Raw genomic sequence first — 12812 nt, 5'->3', positions numbered from 1 at the left:
ATATTATTTTAATTAACATGACCTTTTTTGTTTAGATGGGGAAACTGGTGGTGACAGCGGTGATGAGAGAAGTGGAGGAAGTGAAAGATTGAGCTCTCTGCACCGATTGGGCCCTCACGATGATAATTCTCTGGATTCCGACAGAGGGGGTGCCCTTAACCTGGTAAGATATAAAACAATTAAATTAATTAAACTTATTAATTTTTTGATCATATTACAATAAAAAAGTAGATATACCATTCAAGACTATTATGCAAATTATAAATAAATGCGGTAGAGTAAATTGAAAAATAAGCACGACGAAATGTAGAGAAAACAATCGTAAATCGGACGCGGTATTTCTGCGGAGCTAGCTTGTTAGGATGACCGAGATAAAGAAAGAAAATAGCCTGAGGAAGAAACCTTGTCAGGGCTGAATTTTTGTGACCCTTATTATCTAGGTAGATAAGATGATAGAGCATTTTCAAACGTTTTTTACAGTTAAAAATTCAAATCCTGGCTCAAGCCAGGAAGCACTAAAGAGATTGTCCTATACAGTTAACATTTTTTTAATACATGATTATTTATACCAATTGAGTATTTGTCTAAATTATAAAATACCCTATTTTCGTATTCGTTTTAGTTTATGTTATTTGTCTACCCACAATTCACAGTACACTAAAATAAATTCATACTTTTTGACCATCAATGCAAAGCGAACGTCTTCATGTCTGATGAAGCAATATGTATTTCAAACTTTGGCGCCTAGTTTTGGTCAAACAGTCGAACTCCAATAGTATGCAAATTGCATACCTATTCAAATGAACGGTGATTTCTCACTATTTTCAAAATTATTTATCATCTTTTCATTAACTGGCTGTACCCGGCCACGGGTCTCTGTGGCTCAATCAATGGAAAAGAAAAATATAGAAAGTTTGTATTTTTAATATATAATTATAATTTCACAATGCTTGTGAAGCTATGAAAATATCATAAAGTCTATGAAACAACAATGCAAATGAAAACGTTGAAAATAATAAATGACAGCAGTGTCAAGAAGCACGTTATCCGCCATGATCAATATTTTATATTGCGTGTGTTGCTACGTTTAACAGATGACGCTGCCATCGCGGTAAAAAAGCTGTTACAAACATAATTTTATTTGTCTCAAGTAAAAACGCTGTGTAAAAAAAAAGCATGTGCGTATTTGAAAGCAACGTTGAATCAAAATTTCAATGTTTCAAAATTTCAAAAATTTCAATCGGTGTATCAGAATAACTTGTGAAGATTTCAGATTTCGAATAAACTTTTACCTTTTATTATTATTATTTTCATATTTAGATAAATACTGTATTCGGTCAGAAAGGAATTTTTAGATAATAATTTTTGATAATTTATCTAGCATAATTTTCGTAAAATACTACCTCATACACAGCGATTAAATTATGGGCTGTAATTTTCATGCCACGTTTTAGTTAATAAAACATCCCCAACACTCTATTTTTCTCTTTACATACACTTGTTTTGCTACATCATAAAATCGTTCACTCAATTCAAACAGTAGTCTTATTTACATGAAAATTCCCCTGAAGAGGTTTTGAAAAGAGATTCTGAAGGAATACTTCCTCCCCCAACGAGTGTTATTCTTTTCCCACTAGATTTTACATTGCGCGAGGGTGAATACGGATTTATATAAAGTGTTTTAAATTCTTCAGGGAGAACATGTGTTACATTGACATAACATATTATGATCCTACTCACCCCAATAATATGGAGAAACCCTTATATTTTTGTTATTTTCTTGTTATTGGGAAAACACTGAATATCAATATGAAGTTTTTACGGTCTTTTACTTATTTTATTTTATGATACAGTGCCGTATGTACTGTTGAGTGCTGATAAGAATTAAAAAATGAAGATTTTTACAAGATTTATATCAGAATTCTAATACGTTAGATTCTTGTAGGAAATATAAACTCCCGATTATCCGGTACAATGGGGAACAAATATCGGCAGTCACTATCTTGTGGTAATTAATATCTATCCATTTTTTATTTCTATTTTACTCGGTAAATACCACTATTTCTTAATCTACTATGATACATTTTTCGATGCATTCCGCATGATTTTCAAATACGTATATGGAGTTTAAAAATGATGCGGAATGCATTGAAACACGCATCACAATTGATTTTATGAAGTAGTGGTATAAACCCAGTAAATTTTAAATTAAAAAATATATAATCATTGTAAATTATATTTCGTATTTTAAAATTTAATCGGCATAGCACGGGCAGTGCCATTTTTTTAACATGTAATTTACAAACAACATTTTCAGTTTCACAAATCAGGCTTTCTCTGCTTATGAGTTATTTTTATGTTTTTGACATTTTAACAAAGATGAAGAAAAATATGGAAATCCGGGTATTTATAAGGCCTACGACCTGATGGGATGCATCCAAATAAAAGAGTCTAAATAAAAGCTTTCCCAATCCAAACATAGATGGCTTTAGTGAACTTACACGTACAGCGTCATAGAATAAAGATATATGTAGGAGTTCCTAAAATTTGAATAGTGTAGTTATCAATCATGTGTAGAATAATGAATGTTACACGTGTGTAAAGTGATACTTAACAAGCCTATAACAAGTCATAAGTCTTGTAAGTAACCAGAATTCTATATTCTTCTTCATCTATGTTGAGATGTCATGAGAAAAATATTTAAACAAATATATATATTTTTATTTGTAAACATTTATTTAAATCACAATTTATACATACTTAGAACTTTTTTTTTTGCAGAGACCCACCAAGCCATTTTGTGTGTCTTGTCGGTGGAGTTTTTTTTAATACATTTTTTATTGTTTTTAACGATTTTAACCTAATATAGACACAAAAAAGAGAAAAAATTGAGAGCATAAACATTTTATAATTTTCATAAAACTAACTCTTGATTAACCCATTCCTTTATTTTGCCTTTGTTCCATATTTTATTTTGACCTCTAACATCCGTCGGCAACAAATTAAAAATGTTCGGAACGATATATTGCAGTGTTCGACTCCCATATTTATTGTTAATTCTTGGGACTATCAAACCTTCGTTGTGTGTAAATCGTGTATCATGGTTGTGTTCTAAAGGATTTAGATATTTTTTTCTATATAATATAATACAATAATATATAATATAGTACATATTTATAACGAATTTAAGTATTTTTCGTGAGAAATGAATTTTTCGCAGTATTTTGAGGAAACTTGATCACAATTGTCTGTCTGCAGGTGACCGATGTGTCCCAGAGGAACAGCAGGGGCGGCAGCTCGCCGCTGGGCGGCGGGCCGCTCGCGGGGGCGGGCCCGCCCTCGGTGCAGGCCGCCCTAGCCGCGCTGCAGGCGGGACACATGTCACTCAACTCGCTCATGTCGCATGCACAGGTATGACGTCAACAAATACGTATTATTTTTTAAATACTTATATTTTTATACTTATATATTTTTTTAATTTTATACTTTTTAAATAGTTGTACGAGTACGGGAATGCAACCCCGAGTACCCTAGCCATTACCGCTATTTTCCTTTTCCCCCTTACATAAATGTATTTTTTTCACACATGTCACCTGTACCAAGTATATTTCAATCATACATCCAATAATTTGGTGATCACCTTGCCTTCATTTATTTGACGATCAAGTCAACATCTTGATGATCGATAGGTGCCTTATGCACCATTTAGTTGCGAATATGTATCAAAGAAGATATCGTGGGTGTACTGGCAAAAAAAGTTGACTCGAACATATGAAATTTTGACTTAATGATGCAAATTATAATGTTTTTAACGTTCTATAAACTGGCAAAATACACTAAGTAGTTTAAAATATCATATTAAGTTTAATAGCCGGTATTTCACTCAGGCTAAAAGTTTTAAATAACAGGGATTATAAAAAGGAATTTTAGAGTTGAAGTATGAAATAAATTAACTAGTTATTTTCCATATATACAACCCCTGCCTTGTTGTGTATATAACATTTTGTCTAGCCTCTGATGATGTCGGTAACGATGAAACCCTAGTCAAATAAAAAAAATGAAGAAAAAAAACTGCTTTTATAATTATTATTTTATTATATAAAATGCAGTCCCACCAAGAAATATCAGTACAAAACTTAAATACACAATATTTATTAAATATCTTTTTTTTCGTTCAGAATCAGCAAATGTACGTCCAGAATCCTGTTGGGGCCCTCGCAGGGCTCTCGGGGCCGGAGCTGCAGGCGCTTCAGAGGGCGCTCCAGCACCAAGCGGGGCTGCGGGCGCAACTTCACGGCCTGGCTATGCTCCAACCGCCCCAAGGAAACCAGCCCCAATTCTTCCTGCAAAATCAGGTATAAAACGTTATTGTAATTTAATTTGAAATAAACTGTGTATCAAATTTGTTACATACCCAAAAGTTAGTGTTAAAACGTCCTTTGAAAATATAAGTAACCATTATTTTTTGTTACTGATTAGATACATTCATAACTCATGTATATAGTTCATAATTTAACCAAAAGACGCGCTATGAACGCCAAAATAATAACTTCACTTGTCTCTCGAAGACGAACTGTCAATGCAGTCATGCAGTCATGCAAAAAAAAAATCATGCAGTGAAGGGTTAACACAAGTCTGTAAAAAATATATTTTAAGTTTATTATACCAACATCCGCCTCGTGGTGTAATGGTTAGCGTGTTTAGCCTCCGTGCTCGATTCCCAGATAGTCAGTAATTAGTGATTTTACACTCTAATATTTATTAAATGTTACTCTGGATTGGTCCCTGAAACGCGAGAGTGATCACCTTACCCTCATATAATTAACGATCAAGATCTATTTTAATACGATGCAGTGCCCTATGCACCATTTGCTTAGAAGAAACAGAATTATAACGAAAAACCCAAATGAAAATACATTGATTTCATTAATTCATTCGGCAGTCACTTTGTGGTAAATTATTTATTTGTAATTTAAGTTTTATTTGGTAAATACCACTATTTCTTAATATGTATTGTGACACGTGTTTCGGTGCATTCCTCATTTTTGTTTGAAAAGGACTTGGAATGCATCGAAATAGTGTGACAATAGATTTTTTTAAATGGTGTTTTTTACCAAGTAAAACATATATTAAAAGTATAATATTTATATTATATCACTCCGGTCTGGTACTTAAAACGCAGGGCACTACTTCGATAACATGCCCTAAACACTATTATGTATGGATAAAGATTAAAAGAAGAAGAAAAATAAATTATTATTTACTATTCCTTTCATTTACTCGGTAACAAATAAACCCCAAAAAAATATTTGTGATAAAAAAAACTTCGATTTGCCACTGACTGTAAAAAAAATACAAATTTTTATTGAGTTTTAGTTTAATTATTTTAAACTATGTTTAAATTTATCCAATAAAACAAATTGTTATTTTTTGACATCTCATCAAAGATGAAGAAAAATATGGAAGTCTTTTATTTGAAAGCGACTCTTACAAATAAAAGACTTCCATATTCTTCCATAGTCTCAATAAAAAGCTTCTTTTCATCTCACCAATAAATGTCTCTAGTGAAGTTCTAATGATTCAAGAACAATGTTTCGAAATTGGTTCATATATATAGAACTTCCAAGAATTTGAATAGTGTGGTTGTCAATAATGGGTAGAATTGGTGAACGTTACACGTGTGTAAAGTGATCACCTAAACCAGTCTATGACGGTCGTCAGCCCCGTAAATGCCCAGACTTCCATATTCTTCTTCATCTTTGATGAGATGTCAAAAAATAATACGAAAATAACTCCTTTAATTGGAGATAATCCAGATTTTGTCAACAAGTATTCGGACACACTCAAAATGTTGTAAACAAATTATGTTATAATGCGGAGTAATATCCCATAGGGACTACTGTCACAGAATTATACCCGGCCGAGTCACCCTGGCAGAGACATAACCCATTCTGTTCAGGTTGGACTTAATATCAATATGTGATGACTGTTAGAAATATCATAGTGTTATCCCTAGTTTTTTTCATTTTTTTGTTTATTTTTTAATTAATATTTTAAATTTACGAAAACTATAATATACATATTTATATATCCCACCCAAAAATGAATACTTACTATAACTATATTTTTTAATATTTTTTTAAAGAGCACTTACCTTTTTACCTTCAAATGGCATGGTTATTGTTATATGATATTATTAAACTATTTCGTGATAAATTTTTAGAAACATTTTATTTGTCTTGCATTTCTGCATCCATTTATTTTATTTTATCATTCTTATTTTATTAAATAGACCTCTTATTATTTCTGTAGATAACTTAATATCAAACATTTTATTTATAATTGTAATAATCTGTTATGATGCACAAATAGAGTTGCATAAGTGTTTTTTATTCATTAAATTCATTAAAAATTAATTATACATTTTTTTTTAATGTTGATTTTTATAATGAATTCAGCCATTTCTTATTTCAGTTACATATTCCTTATAGCATAAATATAATTTGTAACCAAATATGGCTTATTGATTTTAAACCGCACAGTGTACACTCATTGGAATCACCGTTTTTCCTTAATTTTTCCTTTTTTTCATAATTTTTTCCCCCATGAACTATCTGTTTTTATTATTATTGATCCTAATTCAGTGTTATAATACTAACTAATATAGAATGGAAATATAATATAGGTCATAGAAATTAATATCTTTTCAATAATATTCCTACACATAGATTTGTTGATATCATATCTACAATCTACTTGAAGATGTCTTTCTATATATATATATATAAAATATTGAATTATTTCCGCTACACCTAATCTGTGTAACTATGGAAATTTTTCACATACTTTTTTCAGTTACATTATTTTTCTTGTGGAATTTATAATCAATTACTTAAATATGTTATTTATTGTAATTTCATCAGTTCTAAATCAAATATTCCACTTTTTCAAGTAATTCTAAAATTAGTGAGCATTCAAAACTTCCCCGTAAATCAAGCCAATATTGAAAATTATTGTACTAAATATTTAAGTTTTCATCATGTAATGCACAAGGATATCATTGAATCAATTTCTTCAATTCTGCCTTTATTGTATTCTGCAACAGGAGGCAGAAATGCTAAAGATATTAAATATTTAATTAGGTGTATATAATATAAACAAAACAATTTAGAGCTGCGGACTGGTACAAAAAAAATATTAAAATATACGTACTGTGACCAAATTGAAAGCATGTAATGTCAGAACTAGAATCTCTTATTATTATTTTTTTCATTAGTAGGATAACTCATTACTAAAATTTTCTAACTGACCGCACCAGTTATAAGAAATTTGTATACTGAATATACATATACTCATCATTTTTTTTATGTTACTTAGAAATTCAATGTTACCCAGATCAATTGTGGAGGTCCCCACCAAAAAGTTACATTTACAATAATGCACAAAAAAACCTTTTAATGCAAATCTGTTCTGTTTACTGTATTCTATCGAAATATTAATAAAAGTTGTGACAAAACTAATATGTAATCATTGAATCGCACCAAAACGTAACAATTTTACAAGTTGGAATTCCTAAATACTTAAAATCATTTATAATGGAAATGTAACGTTTTGGTGAGGACTTCCACAATTGTACTTGTAGAATTATTATTTAAATATTTCTTTGCAAATTTTGATCAAATTATCAATGATGTATAAAAGAAAATAAAAAGACTGTTATACCATTAATCAAATAAAACAATAAACCTTGAGTGTAAGTCCCTCTCCAAGCACAAGAGCTCAGTCTCTTTTTGGACAGGCACAGCGAAACTAAAATTGTAAGTTTGCCATATGTACAAATGTAAAGAAATTGTATCAAATTGTATTAAAAATGTAACTATATTTGTGTCAGGTTGTGGTCTCATGGTTAGTGTTGCGGACTCCCGAGTCAGAGTTTCTGGGTTCGAACCCACTCTACCACAATTTGATACCTATTTCTAATAATGAGCCGCTTAGGCTCACAGAAATAGTATGAAATTAAAAATTAATTTGCATTTCACAACATAATATAAAATATATAATATATATAATATAAATATATATTTATAATATAAGTATATAATATAATATAAATACAAAAAAAAGGTCCCACAAACGCATGGCCTGTGTGTGGGTAAACATTATATTTTAGGTCATAGTAAAGGGCACTGCAAGAATACAAAAGATATTATTAGAACATATTTCTCTTTTTATACTTATTTTTTTTTATTTCAATATTTGATTGTAGTATGTAATTTATTAAAATTATTAATGGTGTGGCATTATAAATTATCCAGGTCCAGCAAGCGGTGGCCCAGGCGGCGCAGCAGCTACAGCAGCTGCAGCAGCAGCAGCACCCGCCGCACTCCCCGAGTCCCGGGCAGACCGGGGGGGCAGCCCAGACCACCCCCCCCAACCAGGGCGCCGGGGGGCTGCCGGCCGGGATCCTCACGCCCTCCACGCCCAGCTCCGGGGGCCTCACCCCGCATCATCACAAGAATCCTCGCTTGCTGGAACCGTCACCCGAGGAAACCACCGACCTCGAAGAGCTGGAGCAGTTCGCCAAGACATTTAAGCAGAGAAGGATCAAATTAGGTAAGGTTTAAATTCACACCTGAAACCAATGATAATTTTTCATTTCATTCCTTTTGCATTTCACAATATAATATAATCACAAGTACAAAAAAATAAATAATATTAATCCAAAAAAAGATAATCATAAAGGCATGGCCTGTGTGTGGGCATACATTATATTTTAGGCTATAGTATAGGGCACTGGCAAGAATACATTAGATATTATCGGAAATAAAATTACATCAAAAGTGCTAATATAAAGTAAAAATATTTGATTATAACAGAAAATAAGATTGAAAAAAGTTAGCAAATATGCACTATATGAGTTATACGTTTAAAAGAAGAAAATGAAAATGAAAAAAGTTAGCAAATATGCACTATATGAGTTATATGTTTAAAAGAAGAAGGAACTTAGATCTGCTTTTTTTATAAATAATTTAAGCAAAATTTTAAATCGAAACAAACTTAGGTAATTAATGTCTAACATATAGTCTTAACAGTGATTATTTTTCATTTCACTCCTTTGAAAGATTGACATAGTACCTCTCACACTTCTTCTTCCTGGCTACATCCCAGCTTATCGTCTTTGTAGACTGCTGGGGTCAGTTCTCCTAGTCCTCAGGTTGTAAGTCCTTATGTCATGGACAACGTCGCCTAGGCCATGTCTTCGAACCATGTTTTCTCTTTGCAGTATCCATGAATTTTTTGGTCTTCCTCTAGATATCTTTCGAGGAAGATCCATTGCTATTGCCTGACCATTTATATTTCTAGCACATCTCACTCTGATGAAATGAAAAAGAGATAAAATGTTGTCTTATAAAAATCTTAATCGTGAAGCAGAAACTTTAACAATAAGAATGAAGATTTATCAAATAAGATGAAAGTAGAAAAAACACTTTAAGTAGACAAATTTAAGATTCTACCTTGTTTCACATACACAATATATTTCTTTTTCGAGCCTCCACTCATTTACGAGTGATTTAAACTCTAACAAACTATATGCGAGTACATTGTTATAACAATAAATAAAGGATTTAAGAAGAGAGAGATAGAAGCAACAAAAAATTAACATTAATAATAATGAACCGACATATAATTGACTTTTTGTATTATTTTTTTATTTTATATTAAAATTCTTTTGTTTCTTCCAGGTTTCACTCAAGGTGATGTCGGTCTGGCAATGGGAAAACTGTACGGAAATGACTTTTCACAAACGACAATATCAAGATTCGAAGCCTTAAATCTGAGTTTCAAGAACATGTGCAAATTAAAACCGCTACTCCAAAAGTGGTTGGAAGACGCGGATAATACATTGAACAATCCGAGCTCGTTGAGCAATCCTCTGACGACGCCCGAAGCGATAGGGCGGCGCAGGAAGAAGAGGACCTCCATAGAGACGAGTGTCAGAGTGGCGCTGGAGAAGGCCTTCCTGATGAACCCGAAGCCGACCTCGGAGGAGATATCCTCGTTAGCGGACAGCCTGTGCATGGAGAAGGAGGTGGTGCGGGTGTGGTTCTGCAACCGGAGACAGAAGGAGAAGCGCATCAACCCGCCCGCGTCGTCCATGGGCAGCCCCAACTCCATGTCCAACGGCAACGGGGCCATGTTCGCGGCGGCGCTGGCCAGCTCCCTGGCCGGGGGCCCCCTGGCGCTGGTGGCGGCGCCCCCGCACTACGCGCCCTCGCCGCTGCCCCCCATGAAGCAGGAATGACCCCGCCACGAGTGGGACCTCTCCGTACTTCTCGCTCCTGACAATCGGTATATAGACTAAACAAAGCGCAAGTGCTTGTTCCAAACTTGTATATACTATCGTGCAATCTGGTAAATGTGAATCGTCCTTCGCTCTTACAGTGTGCGGTGCGATACGTGGAAACGTTCAATAGTGATGACAATTGTTATATAAAGTATCTTGTTAATAATACTACAAACAGTCTTAGCAGATCCTCGAGTATATTTTGTAAGAGAATTGTGTAAATATTACCTTTAAGATGAGAAATGTGCACCGTTGAACTGTTTTTGTATGCGTAATTCCAAATATACGAAAAGGTTAAGAATAAAATAATAATAAATAAATAATCGATGTACTCCAGTATTCTGTCTGTCCAAAGATAATTGTCGACTGGATCTCCATAGTGTTCGATACTGAAGTATTCCCTCTTTCGCCGTTTCATTTGTCCCCGACTCATCCCTACTATACTAACCCAGTCTTCCACGGACTAAAGTTCCTATAATATTTACTGTAAGTTTGAGACATTTCCAAAGTTTTCTTTATTCTTGAATATTGTTGTATCTGTGTATTACATATCGTATAAAATTAACCGCATGAATAATTGTGTCGACGCTTGAAACGCCTTGACATCGCTATTTATGCCGACTCTTTAAAATGTACATTGTAAAGTTTTTTTTCTTCACAGAAATGCTAAAGTTATTAAATATTTAATTAGGTGTGTATAATATCGACAAGCTTATAAAGGTGACAAAAGCATTTATTTATTAAAAGCCTTCTGAATTTAAAGACCTAAAATACTCGGTTTTTAAATTAACTAGGCTTTATGTTTTTTTAACATTATCGGTAATTTTATTTGTATGTAAACATTCCCATTTAGGCTTTCTTCCAAATATATTCAGTGAGTGGCATTGACTCACTAACATGCAGGGTCTTAAATCAAAAATATATTTTCAGAGTTATGCCACTTCTTGAACGCAAAATTTAACAGAATTAGCATATCTCTATTAAGAACTCGTCTTCTCACGTAAATCAATAACCCGTCTAATGATTTTATCCTTAATGGAAAATAAAGTATACACGAATGAGGACCAACGCGATGAGTTCCTACTTCATTTCCTTTAAAACATAAATATATAATTATATTAATCTCACGAGCAAGGCTAGCTAATTTAGATTTCTAAGAAAGTTTATATAACTGATAACTCTAAGGATTTTCTTTGTTTACCTTGTTTTACTTTTTAACTGTTACAATGTGAATTCTGTTAGAGAACCATTACATGCCCTAACTTCCCACTGTCTTGTAAATATTAACATAACACAAAGTGGTTTGTGTAGGATAACTCTAAATAATATAAACACTATAAACTTATTCAAAATCTTATTTTTCCATTGATTACTTTCTATTTCGAAGGGTTAAGAATGTTTATAATTTATTCATATTATCTTCACCGAACACTGAAATGCAAACATTTTTAAATGTCAAATTTATTTAAACCAATAATGGTAGCATGTACTTGTTATTGGGAAAATACAACATCCAACTATGTATAATTATTACAATATTTTTTTTTCTTTCTATCTTAAATTTGTTAATTATCATTCAAATAATAAAAATTTAAAAACTATCCCACAATAGAAGCGTGGAATATGATCGTAATTGCATATTAAAATCTCAATTAAATAAAAACATATTCCATTTAAAAAATACAGGTGTTTCGTTTCAGTGTTTTTGTCGATATTATAAAATAGAACACATATTTATTCTTTATGAATTTTACAAGTCTAATTCCCCAGTGTAACTTTTTATTAAAATATGGTAATAAAAGCAACTTTTAACAAGCAAAAAAAAAATCTTGTATATTATTTAATTGAAAAAACTAAAATATGGAAACCCATGACATTTTTTATTGTTATATTGTATAAGTAAAAATCTTTCTCATAATATGTAAAATGTTCCAAAATATTGCATGTACTTTTTTATTCATTTTTTTTTAATCTAACCTAATCAATCCAGACATGTATTTCACCATGTTGCAAAAAAGTTTTTGCTGAATATCTAGAGATTATACATATTTTCATTTATGTAATTATTTAATAATAATTTACACTGGCGGTACGGATTTATTTATGATTGTTGATGGATATATTAAACATTTATTTATTTTGTACTCTTCGATCAATATCATATCAGTAAATATTAATACTGTGAACACTATTTTGACAGAATAATGTGTAAAAAATATAAATAAATGTGTAGACTAAATAGTATACCTGTCCTATGTATAATAAGTCTACGGAACTCTTTCATTTTTACATTATCCGAAATAAATCAATCTGTGAACATTTATATAACATTACATATTAATAAAGACTTAAAGATACAAGCTAAAAATAATAAAACATCGTAATAAATGTATGTGTGTAGGTTATTTTAAAAAATAGAAGAAAAATGTGTGTTGATTTACCAACAAATAAAACCACAAACAAATTA

The 12812-nt window shown here is 31.9% G+C and overlaps 1 protein-coding gene across 1 annotated transcript in view; it reads left to right on the top strand.

Annotated features, from left to right (window-relative positions):
• Positions 1-12812, top strand: part of LOC148312510 (uncharacterized) — a 180765-nt gene extending 167953 nt beyond the window's left edge. Inside the window, exons 7-11 of the mRNA XM_088276704.1 lie at positions 36-163; positions 3259-3411; positions 4179-4355; positions 8316-8613; positions 9744-12812. Of these exons, the coding sequence (XP_088132830.1) occupies positions 36-163; positions 3259-3411; positions 4179-4355; positions 8316-8613; positions 9744-10303 (1316 nt within the window). The 3' untranslated portion in view covers positions 10304-12812. The remainder of the gene's footprint in view (positions 1-35; positions 164-3258; positions 3412-4178; positions 4356-8315; positions 8614-9743) is intronic.

Source organism: Brachycentrus maculatus, unplaced genomic scaffold, assembly GCF_059751285.1.
Source record: "Brachycentrus maculatus isolate JH-2025_06_01 unplaced genomic scaffold, ASM5975128v1 h1tg000039l, whole genome shotgun sequence".
Classification (NCBI taxonomy): domain Eukaryota; kingdom Metazoa; phylum Arthropoda; class Insecta; order Trichoptera; family Brachycentridae; genus Brachycentrus; species Brachycentrus maculatus.
The sequence above is the reverse complement of the archived record's forward strand: the minus strand, read 5'-3'. Positions and strand labels throughout refer to the sequence as shown.